Below are 18461 nucleotides of genomic sequence, written 5' to 3'. Positions count from 1 at the left end.
AGTCCTCTTTCCTGGACTGCTCATTATCCTCTGGTTGGTGCAAATGTCTCCACATTGGCTTTTAATTAGAAGAGAGAAGGGATGCACAGAGATTCTCGGTGCTTATTCATGCCAGTGAAATGCTGTCATATGTCCTTGGCTAGACCATCTCATTAACATACAGGAAACAAGTCTACACAGCTTCATTTTTTAGGACACAGTTAACTTTTAACAGCCCTTAAAAGGTAAAGTTAGTTCTCTATGCAAACACTGAGTAAAGGGATGACTTCACATCACAATGTTTTCTTGGGAGACTTTTGGTTATGGGGTGGTTTGCCATTGCCTTCCCCAGCCGTCTACACTTTCCCCCCAGCAAGCTGGGTACTCATTTTACTGACCTTGGAAAGATGGAAGGCTGGCTACCCGAACCTAGCTTCCACCAAGATCGAACTCAGGTCATGAGCAGAGCTTGGACTGCAGTACTGCAGCTTACCACTCTGATCCACAGTGCTCCTCAAACAGCCCTTAGGTCTTCATTAAAACCCAGAGTTTCAGTCCTTCATATTTGCTAGATGTTAGAGGAAACATCAGAGCACTTTCACAAATAAACTGTGTTTTAGTAACAACTTAACATTAGTTTACAGTCTTCCAGTTGTCCATTTGTAAAGTATCAAACCTAGCAGCATGTGTTGTTTGCACTCAACTTTTGTAATCATTCTAGAATAGCAGCTGCATTAGTCCGTTGCATCCAAACCTGAAGTCTTGAGGGATAAGAAAGACTAACAGATGCATATGGGTGCTGAGCTTTGTGGTCCAGATGCCAATGGTCAGGTGCATGAGGTATTGTCCTCTTTTGCAGATAACAGTAAAAAAATACAGGTGCAAAGACAAGTGGGGTGATGTACTTAAATACTTTCTTTGTTCTGGCTGTCCAACTGAGGGTAATGCTCCCAGCATCTGACAAAGTAGGCTCTGTCCCATGAAAATACGTTTTTGATCTTGAGCACCCTGAGGGCTCACCGCTTCTTAAAGAACATTTAGACTATGTCAATTTGATGAAAAGGATCTTTCCTTTAGGACCTATTGAGGGATAGCTGGGTTTGTCTGGCAGTCATAATAACAAAAGTGTCTCACGGCACCTTAAAGACTTGCCAGTTTATTACGGCATAAACTTTAGTAAGCTCAGGGCCCATGCATCAGATGCATTCCTGCATCTGTCAAAGGGGATTCTGGCTCACAAAAAGCTTATGCCATGATAAACCTGAGTCTTTAAGGTGCCACAGGATTCTTTTCCTATTGTTCAGTTGGCACTTTCTATGCTTGCTGAATGCCCCAAGTGTTGGAGTAATCTTCACAGCATGAGGCTGTCAGGCTCACACTGATCTCCTGCTGGAAGAGGCTGAGCCACCTCTGCCCCTCCTCCTGTAAAAGACCAGCATGGACCCAAGGGGGGGGTCTCCTGGCCCTGCCCCCCCAGCCCCAAAATATCATAGCCACTGGTCAGAAGGTGGGGTGGAGCAGGACAGAAGCCTCAGTTAAGAGCTCCCAAGAGACTCAACTGTCCAGCACCCTCCTGATCTTTCCCTCCCTGACACCCAGACACATGGGTCCCTCCCGTAAAATTGGGAGCTGTCCCAGGGCCATACTTAAGGACTTGCTGTTGATAGCAGTAAGGATAGAGCACATTTTATGGTTCAGGCAGCACTGGTGATTAGAGCCTTAGGTTACTGGCTGAGACTGATCTGTATGTTATTGTTACTGGTTTCTCACTTCCTGGCAAGGGAAGCAAGAATTCCCACTGTGTAATAAATCTCTATCCCCGGGAGGACTGTCAGTGATGAGCCTCAAGAGCAGGGAATATCACCGCATGATGCTCTTGGCACATGCAGTTATTGTATATTATGCCTGGGAGGGGGGAAATTTGCCATGCCCACTGAGCATGAACACAGGGAAAATTAGAAGATCTCTGTAAAAGTGCACTGCAGGAAGCGTTCCAAATCTCTAATGTGAACTTGTGGTTCTACAATGTGGAATAGTTTTTTATACCATTCGAGAGAATGGTAGTCATGAAGCAACTTCAGGAGCCCCATTCATGGTGAATGTGCTGGAGTCTGTAAATTGCAGGATCATGGAAGTGCAATCTGAATGCAGTTGAAACTACACAGTACTATGGCATGAATGATGGTGTAGTGTCTTTTTGTTCTATTGAACAAGGTTTTACATTGGGGTAGTTCCTATACGTATCTGGATGGTGGGAGGGTGCTGAGATCAGTTTTGGGCCTGCAGAATATCAGGAATTTTGGCTTGGTCCTGGTACACTCACTTAGATCTTGTTTACAGATGAGGCAGAATGTGATTGCAGAGTGCTGAGGTGGTTGTTTGCTAGGAATTTTTAAATTTAAAATTTTAAATAGGTGAAGCTAAATGTCACTAGCTACAGTTTGAAGTGGAAACTAGGGGTGTGCAATCAGTATAAACCTAGCTGAAAAAATACCCCATAAACACCTTACTGGTATTTATGAGGCATTTTCTCAGCCAATCATCAAGGGGTGGTGGTGGTGGTGGTGGTTCAGCTATCTGAAAGTGGCCACCTTGAAAAAAATCCCAAAAATACCCAGGATTTTTTGGAATAGCGAGATAGACATTGTTACAAGGCACTTAAAAGGCTCCCAGTCCATTTAAGGCCTTTGGAGTGAACTCTCAGGCATTTAATGGCTACGGTCTCTTTCAGTGCCTTTGGAGCTCACTCACCACAGTTTTGAAAAGGCATTGAAAGGCACCACATCCCTTTAAATGCCTTTTCTCTCTCTGTTGGAAACATTTAACTTTCCCATTGCAGTGTGTTTTCACTCTCTTGAAGCATCAAAGACTCCATATTCTACAAGACTCTCATTGCAAGCTTCTTAAGGGATACACTTTGAAAGATGAACTATAGGCATAAAAACAGTTAGTTAGGCTTAATTGCTTCTGATAGTTTTGAATCAGAACTCTCATAAAGCAAACATTATAATTGCCATGAACCAAAAAGATGGCATGAAACCATCATGGAACTCTCAAGGTGAATTCCTGAGGCAGCACTGTATCCACTGAAGACTCCAAAAAGCACATGATAGTGAACCAATATGTCATGTAAAACCAGAAATATCCCCATGACAACTATAGTCTGGGCTACATCTTTGCTTCTGCCCCTGAGGTGTTGGGTGCACCCCCAAGACTCCTCCAGAATGAAGTTTAGCAGGATTTGAAAGTTACAGAATTTGGAATGAATGTCCATAGCTGGAACACATGTTACACATGTAGAAAGTCCCAGATACATCCTGAAATCTCTTTTTAAAGAATCTTGCAAAGTAGGACTGGGAAAGAACTTTGCCCAAGTTGCTGGAGAGCTGTTGCTACTTGGGATGCGCACTTGATGTATTCATTTTTGGGGATCTGTAGTCTTCCGGTAGGTTAGTTGAAAGATGCAGAAGGCCAGTGACTGCACAGCCTGTGGAGACTCTGGACCCTCATGTTCTCTGCCATAGGCCAGTGGCAGCATGAGTGCAAGTGAGATGGATGACAATGATCTGAACCAAACTCTAAGGATTCATGGACTACAGAGAAGAGGCAGCCAGGTGGATCCAACAGTACGTAAACCAGTGACAACATCACCACACTTTTCTTACATCACCTCTTTCCTTAGGATAAAAGCTGCAACCTTTTAGCATCTGAGATTCTGGTTTCTTCCTACAAAAACTCTGCTTTAGTGCTCCACTCACTCATAGTAGAATACCTTGCTGTGGTAGTCAGTGCCTCTGAAATAGCGGGTGCTTTTTATCTGAAAATTGTTTCCCCTCCCTTCAACGTTGGTTTCTCATATTCCAGCCTGGCTGGGAATATCGATTACTTTTTTTTTTTTTTTTGCTTATCTCAGAGATAACTTTGGAGGTCTGATTTTTCCGCTCTGCCAGCAAAGTATAATTGGTGGCAGAGTGGGAAATGAGTCATTTCAGAGTTCTCCCACAAGTGTCGTCAGAATGTTGTGGCCTTTTTGCTCTGCCTGGGTCCAGAATTCTCTGCCGTGACTGAGATCTGTGAGGTGCAGAAGCCGACTGCCAGCTTGATGCCTTTCCAAGCCTCTCACGGAGCAGCTTTGCTCTTTTCTTGTTTTTTTGATTGACAGTGTAGAATATAAAGTAAATTAAATGTCAGGCCCGGAATACTATGTTGGCTTCCATCATCGTGCACACAGAAGCTAGTTGCCAGGAAATTCTGTGGTTCTCGTTTCAAATAGTAGCAGCAGATGCAGATGCAGATCTATCTATTTATTTATTTTGTTTGACTTTTATACCACCCTTCCCGCAAGGCAGCTCAGGGCCAGGTGCAACACGGATTATGATATAAAACAGCTAAAAACTGAACAGCAGTAAATTCTAAGATTCTAACTTTGTAAAAGACGGCATCCAGATAATTCCATCATGATCGACAGTGTCTTTGATTTATAGTGATAGTTAATCATAATCACTTTCCAGTGATAATAGTAGAAGGTGTAATTGATAACAGGAGAGACCAATGGTATTTTGGTTTCCTAGGCCTAATCCAAGCTGTGAAGTGCTTTCCTGGTTGTGCTTTATAATCATCAGAAGGGGGGGGGGGACCACCATGTTGCCATTTGTGCAACCCAGCAGAAACCATCATTCTTGGTGCTTTTGACTGTACCTCAAGGCCCATTTGGCTATGTATACTCAGGATATCCCAGGCATATATTTGCCACAAGGTAGGCTATGTTTTCCTAAATAGTATTTCGTTATGTCTTTTGAAGTGAGTCCTAGGTGTGCATGTTTTGCACTTGCTCACATCTGTGTTCTTTGCAGGTTGACAATAGAAGCAAAGATTAATTGTTAAATCTTTGGGGGTGTCACAGGCAGAGGAACAGGCAGGGCCGTCTACTGGATGCCACCACTATGGTAGGGGTCTGTGTGGGCGAGCCCAGAGCACTCACCCAACTCCTGTCTTTCTTCTTAGCAAGTACTTTTTATCTGTGACTGAAGAGGCATGCTGACCCAGGCAGTATAACAACAATGAGTTTATAGTAAGTGCTCAGGAACAAACAAGTAGGTTGTAACTTTTAGTGCAGTCATGAACATGGAAAAACAGTAACACGTCTGAAGCAAAATAAAAAGCCCTGATGTGATTAACTATATGTTCTCTTCTGCTAATTCCAGCTGACTCACCACTCTTTGGATGAGGGAACTCTCCTGACTGCAGCCTTCTCTCCAGCCCAGCCTTTCCAAATAGAACCCTGCCTCCTCTCCAGCTAGATCTTTTATTTCCTTCCTTCCACCCCTCTAGTGTCCACTGGGAAAGTTTTCCCTCCAAAACTGCTGCCCACCCAATCAGAGGGATAGAAAGGATCCTGGGAAATCTAGGCCCTGTAGCTACTCTGATGCAGGCTTTCCTGGAGCCTGTAGGCCTTACTAGGCCTAGGATAATGACAGGGTGAAATTCTGTTTTACCATGGTATTACAAACTAGAGATCATCTTGGGTCAGATATGACCAAATGCAATAATATGGCTTGTTTAACAAGTTATGAAATTAGGATTCAGTACACAGGCTCAAATCCTGGTTTGACCAGTGAATGTTAGTTTCATCACCATTCTTTTGGCCATGCCACTCTGTAGCCAAGAAGTACACAAAGACAACACTGGGGAACAAGTGATGATGAAGTCATTACATCCATCATGCAAAAATATATTTAAAGCTGTGCTTAATATACCAACTTCAAATCAATAGTTTTAGATCTTGGCTTAATGAACCACCAACTAGCTATGGAGTAGCCCATGTTCAGACAATCGCATTACCTCCAGTTTCTTTTATTACCCAGTGGTTTCAATTATTTCTGCACTCAGCCCTTGTGTCTTTTATCCAACAGAGGCTGGCGACTTTAATGTCCAGTGAAAAGTCATTATCTCTGAACTCTAAATTTTATATTTCAGATTCTCAGTGGAGGCAATTCCACACAGCCTTTTTAAAAAGCAGGGGTGTTCTAACAAGGGCGCAGCTGAAGAGGGAGTTGAAATAAGCAATATTATCTTGGAAAACAAATAGCGTTTGATTATTCATGGAGGAGTGTTTTCCTTGGGGAAACTATATAACTAGCCATTTTTATTACATATTTAAGTGCTGTTATAAAGTATTTGCACATTGCATATTGAAGCAGTGTGTTTGGCTAGATTAATTTTGAACTTCAAGCAGACCTGCGAGCATATGTTTAAAGAATATTTTCTCGTGTGAAAACCCACCATGGGCTATTCTTTCTTCAAAGCTTTTCTTAGCACCAATTTTTAATGTTCTGTTTGCAGATAGTGTGCAGTGTATTCCTAAACATGTTTACTCAGAAGTAAATGATGTGGAATTATGTAGCCCTTTCTCCCCAGCACGTGTATTTAGAGGTAGTAGCCTTCATGAAAAGAGCCCCGTGGTGCAGATTGGTAAAGCTGCAGTACTGCAGTCCTAAGCTCTGCTCACGACCTGAGTTCAAGCCCAGCGGAAGCTGGGTTCAGGTAGCCAACTCCAGGTTGACTCAGTCTTCCATCCTTCTGAGGTCAGTAAAATGAGTACCCAGCTTGCTGGGGGGGGGGGGAAGTGTAGATGACTGGGGAAGGCAATGGCAAACCACCCCGAAAGAAGTCTGCCATGAAAACGTTGGTGAAAGCAACGTCACCCCAGAGTCGGAAATAACTGGTGCTTGCACAGGGGACTACCTTTACCTTTTTAGCCTTCATGAAAGTTAAAATTTTTGTGTTTCTGCGCAGTGATTTATGTGAACTTGTAAATGGCCCATCTGTGGACGCATGGCAGGAAAGGTGTACAGACATGGATGATGAACTGTGTGGGTAAATGTGATTTCTCACATGGGTAGGGCAATTTCATTTTGGGGGCACCGTGGCTCAGTTGGTAGAGCATCCACTTTGTATACAAAAGGTCCCAGGTTAAATCCACAGCATTGCCAGGTAAGAGAATTGGGTTTGATAGTACAGGGCTTACTGGGAAGGGGAAATTAAGCATTTTCTACATTTTAATGGACTTTGGCTGTATCCTGGTAATCAAATCACATGAAGCCTCTTTATAACAGAGGGCATTGGTGCACCTAGCCCATTACGATCTACTTTGACTGGCAGCTGTTCTCCAAGCTTCCAGATAAAGTTCTTTCTCAGCTCTGCTGCCTGCAGTCCTTTTAACTGAGGGTGCCAAAGACTGAATTTGTAGCATTCTGCTTGTCAAGCATGTGCTGTACCACTGAACTACAGCATCTCCCTTAATTCAAATTCCATAGCGGTATGATAGCTGCTGCGGTTGCTGGGCTGCTTTTGCACGCAGTATAGACAGTGGGGTTTTTTTTCCTCCTGAGTCAAGTCAGACCAGATGTGAAACCACAGCATATTTGTAGATAGTTTGCGGCAGCATCAAAGAAGATCTGTGCCACTCACCGGAGCTCCCAGGCAGGCAGCAGAGGCGCTGTCCTTGGTGCTGACAAGCAGGGGCAGCATGGCAGGAGGTCTCTTGGGGCAGCAGGCACTGCTAGTGAGGTGCAGTGTAAGGCAAGAGCAGGTTCAGTGTTCTGCTCATCTGTGTAGCCCATGGAGGAGCAATGGAAAGTTAGGATTGCACCAGAATTCCCTGTTGGGTACATCACGTAGAACCCAGAGTTAGTCTTATTTGTCGAACCAGCAATCTTGTACTCTTGTTGAAGCAACACTAACAGGTTCCCCTGAAGAAGCCTGTCAGTGAAATGCGTAAGGAATTTTTTTTACTTTCCTTGCATCATCGGCCTTGGCCTTATTATTTAAGCTCTTAGTTATTGGTGACTGATGCAGCCCTTTTATTTTCTCCTTGAACCATAGTTAAGAAAAACTTTGGATAATCAACTTCAGATCCTCACTAAAGGCGGCGACGGATGAACTCAGATGATCCACTGACCATAGTTTAATTAAAGCATGGCTTCATGTGACATCTGAATGGAGCCCTTGTGCCATGCTGTCTGTGCTTGGTCTTTGTAGCCCTTCCGCTCCCTGCTTGAGTAGTACACTAAGAATAGAGAGCACAGCAGATCTGCCTTAATAGCAGCCAGGGGTGTTTTTTTGTAGCAAGGACTCCTTTGCGTATTAGGTCACACACCCCTGATGTGGCCAATCCTCCAAGAGCTTACAGGACTCTTCTTACAGGGCCTACTGTAATCTCCAGAAGGATTGGCTAACATCAGGGGTGTGTGGCCTGATATGCAAAGGAGTTCCTGCTACAAAAAATGCTCTGATGGCAGCTCTCCTTTTACTGCAGCAGAGCTCTATTAGGAACACGAGAGGAATTCCCCTTCCTAGCATTTTTGCATTAGAACTAACTTGGAGTATTTAGGTGTCTTTAAACAGCAACTAAAAATTCCTTTTTAAATGTGAGCCGCAGAAATACAACAGCCCTATGCTAACCTGACAAGCTGCTCTTCAAACCGGTCCTTTTGCCTTCATGCTGTCAGAACCACTCCGTTCCAGAGTGGGCGGCATAAAAATCTAACGTAAAATAAATCCAATAAAATAAATCCTAGATGTCCTCCTTGTCCCTGCTGTTCTGTATCAGCAGGGCAGCTCAGCTGTGCTAAACAGGATGTGCTTTTTATACTAGGGATTTTCCCATGTCAAATATAAAGAAGACAGATTTTGATGTCTGCGTAGAGCATGTCCAGTCCACCAGTGCTAGAAGGCATAACGCTTACCACCATCTTTTTCGAGCTGGATGAGCACAGCTGGCAAAACTCTAGGAAATTTGGAGGACCTTAAATGTTGTCAGATGGAGTGACAAATTGCTTCTGGTTGAGTGGGCCTGAGTTATTATGCAGCCCTGTCTGAGCAGCACTATGGTGTTCCGGAGAGGTTCTGACAGTATGAAGGCAAAAGGACCAGTTTGAAGAGCAGCTTGTCAGGTTAGCATACGGCTGTTGTATTTCTGCGGCTCACATCTTCATTGGCATGTTTTCTTTCTCAGAAGTGAGGAAACACTGTGAATACCAAATGTGCTTTAGGTTACATTAGGTTGATCTTGCATGGTACTTTGGGATAGCAGTTCTCCTTCATAAGCAGAAATGACCACATTATGCTGCAGTTTTAAGGTGGCTGTAGATTGCCAGACTTAATGTTAGGATGCTGATTGAAAAAGGGACCATCAAGGAGAAGCAGGTTTACTGCTAAGAGTTCCTTTCCTTTCCTTTTTTAAAAAATCTCATATTGCAAAAACACCCAGGAAGCAATCTTTTATTATTCTGAAGCACATATTTTTGCCATCTTGTGTAAACCCATATATTTTGGCAGTGTTAAAGAGCTAGACTTCTTTATGTTAAAGTTTGAAATCTGACGTGCAGTTTTAAACCAAAAGATTTAAAATGTCCGTCCTTTTTGTCAGTTGGCTTGGGTTTTATAATTTAACAACATCGTCTTAAAATAAAGCGGCTGCGGAAACTGATGAGAACTTATTTAGCCTATTTAAGTGTGTGTAGGCAGCATTGCTGTTAGAAGCATTATATAAGGGCAACTTTGATGTGCACAGAAAAAATATAAAACTATGACATTTCCATTCATTGTTAGCCGTAATTGGCAGCATGGCTTGAAGTAGGCTTCTGATTTTGATTTGGAGGCAAACATTGATAACTCTTGCTTGCCTAATTCATATATCACAGCAATACATTTAGCAAGGTGATGGAATGGAGCCAGAGGACCAAGTTTTAGGAATGGGCACGTCAGAAAAAATGAGGTTCATGTCGGTTTGTGGCCAAACCATGAACTGAATCAAAGGGAGGTTTGTTTGCAAACTGAACCAATTTGAGGCCCTGCGTACCCTGTTGAAAGAGACCACAGTCCCTTTAAATGGGGTTTGGAGACAGCATGGAAAACAGCTGAATGGCAGGGAACTCAGCTGTTTTTCATACTTCCTTGTGCAGTCCCTTTAAACTTTAAAGAGACTACACAAAGAAAACCCCAGACAGCTGAGTGGCAGGGAGCAGGCTGTTATTGTGGCTTTTGCAGGGAACTCTGTCCCTTTAAACCCCTGCTTTCTGCTCTGTCCACAAACATCACAAACTATGGTTCAATTCATGCCTATTCCTATTAAGCACTCTGGTCACTGCCACATTCCCAGCAATCAAACCATTGGCGTGACTGCGATGTCTGAACTCTTTATCAATGTCTCTGAACGCTTCCATGCTAGCAAAGATGTCTGAAAAACAAACTTTTTACCCCATTAAGCTTCTAGGTCAGTGCAGTCTAGCATTATACATTTATGTAATCCTGTGCTTCTGAGGTTTGCGTGGAGTGATGTCAGAAGGCAAGAGCCGTGCTCGTATGCAGAACAAAACAGGAGGCTGGTGGCATCTTAAAGGCTAATAAAATTCACTACCAGTATAAACTTGCCTGCTCATGTGCATTTCAGATTGTTTTTTTCTTTTTACATGTAGGGGGTGAAATAATCATAAGCAATTCAGAAGCTGGATTATGAACCCGCCTTCACCTGTTATAAGTCAAGCATGGCAGTTTTAAAGCCCTTTGTGGTGTGCTAATGCCTTCCTTCCTGAAAAGAATATAGGCCGTTAGTAGAAAATGATGATGTGCCTGTTTGTGGCTAATGAAGGGAGCTAATGGAGATTCTTCATTAGAAAATCTGAATATGAAATAGAAATCGCCTTTGGGGAGGGGCTTCTGGGAATTGTGAAGACAGTTGCTCATTTTCAGGAGATTTGAAGAATGTGGGTTGTTCTTTTGAATTGTAATTGCTGGTACATTGTTTCTATTTCAGGGAAAGTGAAGGTGTTTACCATGAAAAGATATCCAGAGTTGTGGATATATTTCTTAATTAGTTCTGTAGGTAAATGACACATGATTTCCCATCCATTGCTCAAACAGAAATGATGCTGTGTGCTCCACATAACAACATGCATGTTTACTGCAGAAAGCTACATGTGTTAGAGACATAGGACCAAATTGGTAGCTGTCTGGGTTACTGGCAGTGACGCTGGTATAGAAGTATGCTTTTTCTCTAGTCCCTAATAAAAATATTGGCTCTTCATTTTTCTCAGAGTCAGGCTTTGAATGCAAAACTGGCATCCTTAAATTGACACCTTTTGATATTCCAAGCGAAATGCTAAAATTCTTGCAGATAGAGTTAGTTGTTTCCTTGGAGGTTGTTGAACGTGACATGTTCTGCGACAGTGTTAAAAAAATCCATCATGACGTTAACGAATGGAACTGCTGCTACCCTCGTAGTTCGATGATAAATCTGAAAAAAACAGGGATAGCATTTTCCAAAGCCCGTCTTGGAGCAGAAGATGATTAGGAAGCGCCTGTTTTAATCCAGATCAAAGTGATAAATCAGGGGTTTATGTTCATAAAAATAATGTCACCAAGAAGAACAGAACAGATGAATAAAACACATAATACAGCAGCTCTTTTCTGAGTGCTGCACATGAAATTATGATGATGCTGAAAATGCTGTTCCATTATCATTAGAATTTCTTCTGGCTCAAACCTATTTGTTTACCTGCCTGGATTCCTGATTGATGCATCACGTTCATGCAGATTGAAAGAGGGATTCCGAATAAACATTTTAATGGGTTTTGTGTGAGAGAAATGTGTCCCCGGTTGAACTAGTTCTGTTCTTTTTCTCTTTCAGTTTGAAAGACACGATCCTGTCAATGGGCGGATCACAGAGCGCCAGTTTGGCAGCATGCTGCTGGCTTATAGTGGAGTCCAATCCAAAAAGCTCACCCTCATGCTGAAGCAGCTTAAGAAGCACTTCCAAAACGGAGAGGTCAGTGACTTGTAGGCGGTGAAACAGAGGGAGGCTGTGATAATTTCTCTGCAATCATTATCTTTGGCTGGGCTGTAAAGTTATGCTTATAGAAGGGCTCATCCTCTGCATCACTATAACTTGGGCATTTGTGAAACTGATAGTACAATTTAGAAGAAGTGCATTACTATATATGGTTTTAACTTAAACCAGGGCTTTTTTTGTAGCAGGAACTCCTTTGCACATTAGGCCACACTCCCCTGATGTAGCCAGTCCTCCAAGAGCTTATAGTAGACCCTGTAAGAAGAGCCCTGTAAGCTCTTGGAGGATTGGCTACATCAGGGGGGTGTAGTCCAGGGGTAGAATTCTAGCAGGAGTGCATTTGCATATTAGGCTACACACTCCTAATGTAGCCAATCCTTCAAGAGCTTACAAGAAAGAGCCTTGTAAGCTGCTGGAGGATTGGCTACATCAGGGTTGTGTGGCCTAATAAAGGAGTTCCTGCTACAAAAAAAGCCCTATTATAAACCTTAAAAGCTTATGCCAGTCTGCTCACTAAGACTTGTTCCTGAATAAGCCAAAGAAAGATGTATTAACCCCCTGATGTGACCTTGGCTTAATTGTCCATTATGGCTGGATAATTTATCATTATATTATGAACTCAGGTGTAGAAAGATAAATTATGGAAACTTGGCTCATAATTTTAAAGGGGAAAAGAGGTTTGCAGCTGCTGCAGTACTTAATGCATGGTAAGAAACCTTGAACGAAGCACTTGAAGCTGAAGGACATATTTTGATCTGCTCAGGAAAGTAAGAATTTGTAACAGGTTCACATCTTTTCCTTTTGAAGATGAATAGCACTCCTTTTTTCTGATTAACTATTATTTGAACATAGCCATTAAACCCAACTGAGAACTGATGAAGGAGTTCTGTTTCTAGGACTAGTGTGACTTCTTCCTAACTATATCTCATTTAAGTGTTTGGATCCAGCTTTAAGCGCAGAGAGCGGCCCCTTCCTGGTCTGATAGTGTCAGATCTGCTTATGCATTCCAGGTCAACAGCTTCTTGCTAGAGTCTCAGGCTGCTGCGTAATTCATATGTGAACTGACACTATCAAATGGTGGCTCAGTAGGATTTAGGAATGATATCAGTGAAAGTCATTGCAGGGTTTTAAATACAGTTTTATTTTGCCAGCTCAAAACCTGATTTCTAGATAGTTCAGTTTTTTAACCAATATTGTTTTGATCTACAAAGTAATGGAACACACCTGGTTTCATTTTGTAACACTGCCTCCCTCCCCCCCCCCCTTCTCACTCAGGGGTATATTTGGGTCTGCCCAGGAGACCATGTATCATCTGATGGAGTGAGTTCTGTCACACAAAAGGTTATGCTTTTTTCTTTAAGCCACTGCATAATTTCCAATAAATTCAAGATGAGAATTCCAGGTCTGAAATAATAGAAATGCATATAGAGCAGTAATGAATAATAGATGGAGACAGAATTGTCAGCTGAACAAATGAATGGAGTTGGCTGCAGTAAATTAGTATTTACAGAAATTACAATACTTCAGCTGAGAAATCTTGCATTGCACATTTACAGAGGAATTAGCCTGGCTGTGAACATTTGGCCTTACTGCCAGGAGGTAATTATTAATTTGCTCCATACCTCCTCCTTCTCTCCTGTGAGAACCCAAAACGACATACACGGTTCTCTGTTTTATGCTCACAACAACAACCTTATAAAGGAAGTTAGGCTGAGTGTGTGACTGGCCCAAAGTCACCCAGCAAGCTTCTAGGGCTGGTTGGGGATTTGAATCTGGGTCTCACAGATCCTAGGCTGATACTCTAACCACACACAGCCTCATCATCATCTTGGTCTAACTTCTTGCCATCCAGTAACAATTTGGGGGTCAAAAGTTATCTATATGTCAGGGGTGGCCAATGGTAGCTCTCCAGATGTTTTTTGCCTACCACTCCCATCAGCCCCAGCAGCATGGCCAATGGCTAGGGCTGATGGGAGTTGTAGGCAAAAAACATCTGGAGAGCTACCGTTGCCCACCCGTGCTATATGTAGATCCTTTGACTGCTCTTAAGTTATACAGAGATAAGATTTTATTTAATGTAGAAATCGGTCACTTCCTTGTCTTGCTCCTAGCTCCATAAAGCTTTTGTTGAACATATAACATGGTATATTTTTGAAATATCTGTTTTGTCTCATTTCCATCTTTTTTTTTTTAATGCTGCATTTTTAGCTTTATGGCTTTTTCAATGCATTCTATTATTCTTTACTTTTCCTGTTTGTTTTAGAAAGCAAAATACCTGATTTCTGTGCCCCAGATTAAAGCATTACTACGTTCTCATACAGAAATGTCTGAGGCTTCATTACCATGTTTATTTGAGTAATACATTTCAAATTCCTTGTCAGTTTTTCTTCTTACCTCTGAATTTAAAAGAATTTATAATTGTTCATTCTTCAGGTATCACTACCTGAGGTTAAATAAACTGAAGGCTGGTCAATGTAGACAGCTGACCCAGAGTTAGTTTCATTAAATAAATGTTCAGCTGGCCAAGCCTAAACGTGACCAAATTAGCAATGTTTGGATTTTTCTGCATGTTCAGAACTTCTCATGATGTTCACAACATCCTTCTCCAGTGGTCCCAGAAGTGGGCCCATCTTCACTCTTGGGATCATAGCTCCTCCTCTCCAAAGGCAGGGCTGAACAAACTTGGCCCGGAGGGAAGGTGCTTGAGCCTTGGTTTCCAGTTTTCTTTAGCCCTGCCATCGGAGCAGAACGTGCTGATAGAGCCATTTTGGCTCCTTACCCGGCAATAAAAAAAAAGAAAAAGAAAAAAGAAAGAACAAAGAGTGCTGTTGCTCTAATCCTCGGAGCAGGGAAATTTACCCGCCGGCGTAGAGAAGCCTCGGATGATAGGCACGTCCATGTCTCCTTCCGTGACCCCGCAGAAGAGCAGGGAAGCTGCGGAAGATCATTGTTCCCCGTGCTCACCATTCTGAGGCACTCCAGCGACCCTGGAGGCCTCATAAGCGGTGGCGGAACAGCAGAGGAAGGGAGAGGACTTACAGCAGTCGCATAGCTCTCCCAGACCGCCGGAAATGACCCGGGAACCCTGGCGTGAATGGCGGTGAACCGCGGAAACAGCTAAGCTGTGGTAAGATGCCTGCACGGGGGAGGACCCTCTCAGAGAGGCTATGGGGGACTTGGGGGGAGAGAGGAGTCCTTGCCAGCCATAACCCGCGCCTGCAGCCAAACCCCTTCCAGGAGGCCTCTGTGTCCTCATTCTCCACAGCCGCGGCATTGCCGACCAAACCACCCCCCCCCCCGGGACTAAGAGAAGGTCAGCAGGTGAGGCCACAGACCACAAGCCAGGACCCCTGCTGAGGAGGTAGAGGTAATGGGGGATGAGTGTAAGCGGTGGAAGGGTGCAATTCACACAGGACGCTGGACTGATGGGGTTTTTAGGTGGGAACGGAGGCCATTTTATTACTTTCCCTTTCGGTTCCCCTTAGCTTGGCTGCCTCCTCTGGGTTCCCCAAGGAAGTAGTACTGGACGAGGCCACTTGCAACCTGGAGCTGACTCACTAGCCCAGGAAGAGAGGACAAAAAGTCACTCAAATCTTCCCCCAGAGTGTTTACCAAAGTGTTGGTCACCCTAGTGGCAGCCCTCCGGCTGCAGGGGGTGGCATTATTTCCATATCTGGACGACATCTGGTCAAGGCACCATCAGCGGAACAGACCAGGAAAGATTGGACCACGAGGACCCTTACTTCACACGGGTTTGTCATGAACGTTCAAAAGAGTTCTCTTCAGCCATCCCAGTCCCTGATCCCTCTAGGGGTCCAGATCGACTCCAGCGGGAACAAGGTTTTCCTGACGCCGGAGAGACAGTCAAAGATTTTCCAGCTTTTGACTGAGGTCAAACAAAGGAAGGCAGTAAAACTGATGAGCCTGGCAAAATTGCTGGGCATGCTGGTGTCGTGTCAGGATGTAGTTCAGTGGTCCCGTTTTCACACAAGACCTCTACAAAACCTTCTGCTTCCCTTTCAGAAGCAAATAAGCCTCAAGAGCCCGATGCTACTGTCAATCCCCACCAGTCTGCAACGAGCCCTCAAATGGTGGCAGGTTCCCAATCATTTCCTCCTGGGACAGGTGATGAGGGAACCCAAAAGAGTCGTAATAACAACAGATGCCAGCCTGTTTGGATGGAGAGCTCACACAGCAGGAGCAGTAACCCAGGGCCAGTGGTCCGCCCAGGAATCCAGGGAAAGCATAAACCTCCTGGAGCTGAGGGCCATAGGTCTGGCCCTACGCAACGTGGCAAAACACGTGGACGGTACACACGTTCTAGTCCAGACAGGGAGGAACAACGTGGTTGCAGGCTGGCTGAGTTGCCAAGCGCTGGACCAAGTGGAATGGGCACTTCACCATGAGACCTTTCGGCAGATATGTCAATGATTTGGGACTCAGAAAGTAGACCTGTTTGCATCAGACAGCAATCATCAGGTGGCCCACTTTTTCTCCAGGACCAGAAGCAGAGGGGCCATGGCGATAGATGCCCTAAACTTGGACTGTCCTCAGGCACTTCTTTATGCCTTCCCTCCATTTCAGATTCTTCCATGGTTTCTACAGAGAATTCAGGAACAGAGGGTGGAGGTGGTCGTGGTGGCTTCATTTTGGCCCAGGAGAACCTGGTTCCAGGAACTCCAAAGACTGGCAGTGGAGCTTCCCTGGAGACTTCTGCTAAGACCAGATCTGCTCTCGCAAGGCAGCCTGAATAATCCACGACCAGAGCTGCTTCAGCTCACTGCCTGGAGATGGAGCTGCAACAGTTGATTAGTATAGGCTATCCAGTGGCAGTAGTAGACACCATGCTGTCTTCTAGAAAGCCTTCCACTAATAGGACCTATAACTAACCTTGCAGGTGTTCCACAACTGGTGTTTGGAAAGGAGGGAGGATCTCCTGAAAGCCCGGGTACTGGTTGTCCTGACCTTCCTACAGGATGGTCTAGAATAAAGGTCTGAGCAGGTGGTGGCCATCTCAGCCATTGGGGGGTCAAAAAAGGGTCAATCCCTGTCAGCCTACCCTCACATCAGGCATTTTTTGAAAGGGGTGGCTCTGACTAATCCGCCCCAAGTACATCGGTTCCCCTCTTGGAACTTGATTATGTTGCTAGATGCTCTCTGCTGTATGCCTTTTGAACCCACGGCATCATGCAGTCTTAAACTGCTTACCTTCAAAACAGTATTCCTGGTGAGCATTACTTCAGCTCACAGGGTTTCCGAGCTTCAAGCTCTCTCCACTCACAAGGACCTGTGTGTTTCCATCAAGATAAAGTGGTTCTACGTACAGACCCAGGGTTCATCCCTAAAGTGAATTCCAGGTTTCACAGGTCAGAGGACATTGTTCTCCCATCTTTTTGTCCTAACCCAACTCCCGAGAAGGAAAAACTGTGGCATTGCCTGGACATTCACAGGGCCCTTAGTTTTTATCTAGATAGGACCAAGGAGTTTTGCAGTTCTGACTCTCTGTTTCCTTCAGGAAGTCAGATAGAGGGCGCAAGATTTCATCCACTACCGTTAGCAGATGGCTCAGGGGTTGCATTAGCGAGGCCTATAAGGCAAAGGGCCTGTGTCTCCCACAGGGAGTTACGGCTCATTCCCTTAGAGGGGGGGCTACTTCGGCAGCCTATAGATCTTTTCCGTCCCTGGAGGTCGTTTGCAAGGTAGCCACGTGGAAGTCGGTCCACTCCTTTACCAAGCATTACAAAATTGATAAGGCAGCCTGGCTGAGGCTGCCTTTGGCATGAAGGTACTCCAGCACGTGGTTTCAGGCCGAAGCTGAGGGGCCGACCCAGGGACAAGGCTTTTGTATGTCCCAAGAGTGAGGACAGGCCCACTCCTGGGACCACTGGAGAATGGAAGATTCTTTTCACTTACCATGAAGTCTTCTGCTGGAATGGTGATTCATTAATAGTTTGTAGGAAAGCCAGCCTCCTCCAGAGCACCATTTTCAGTATTAGCAAAGGCCCTATGTCCTTCCTCTCTGGCAGCATGTGTGATTGCAGCTAGTGTCTCTTGTCTTCTCCACTAGTAAGTTTCCTTCTGTGGTCCAGCCTGACCATTAAAGTTAATAGAGTGTTTGGTCGATATCCCACTCACTTTATGCCTTTCTCACGTTCCTCTTCTCAGCGGGGCTTCCTTCCAATTTCACACTATCTGCCCCGGGGCTGCAGCTTGCGTCGGCTTTTTCGCACAGCAAGTTGAAACCTCTAAAAACCAGTTTCTGTTTGCCGCGCAAAAAAGCCGACGCTAGCTGCAGCCCTGGGGCAGATAGTGTGAAATTGGAAGGAAGCCCCGCTGAGAAGAGGAACTGTGAGAGCGGCATAAGGTGAGTGGGAAATTGGTCTTTATCTCTGCTTGCTAGCTTTGCATTCAAAGGGGCTCTTCGTGGTATTTACCCTGAAGAGGTTTTTAATCCTTGGGACAATTGCTTACATTAAAAAAAAATACAGTTCTCACTTTGTTCCAGTTTAGCATCCTTAATGCTGCTTTACATACCTGAGACTTCTGGGACTTGCATGTTCATCTGAGCTCCTCAGGTCCATAGCTAGGATTAAGGGAATAGAAGCCAGTCCCCAGAATATGTGGTGCACCCCAG

General features: G+C 44.4%; 1 protein-coding gene across 1 annotated transcript in view; it reads left to right on the top strand.

Moving 5' to 3' along the window:
* The window catches only part of MICU1 (mitochondrial calcium uptake 1), a 193310-nt gene that overhangs the window by 109834 nt on the left and 65015 nt on the right, over nt 1–18461 (top strand). The window contains exon 9 of the mRNA XM_060241204.1: nt 11669–11806. Within this exon, the coding sequence (XP_060097187.1) occupies nt 11669–11806 (138 nt within the window). The remainder of the gene's footprint in view (nt 1–11668; nt 11807–18461) is intronic.

Source organism: Heteronotia binoei, chromosome 6, assembly GCF_032191835.1.
Source record: "Heteronotia binoei isolate CCM8104 ecotype False Entrance Well chromosome 6, APGP_CSIRO_Hbin_v1, whole genome shotgun sequence".
Classification (NCBI taxonomy): Eukaryota; Metazoa; Chordata; class Lepidosauria; order Squamata; family Gekkonidae; genus Heteronotia; species Heteronotia binoei.
The sequence above is the reverse complement of the archived record's forward strand: the minus strand, read 5'-3'. Positions and strand labels throughout refer to the sequence as shown.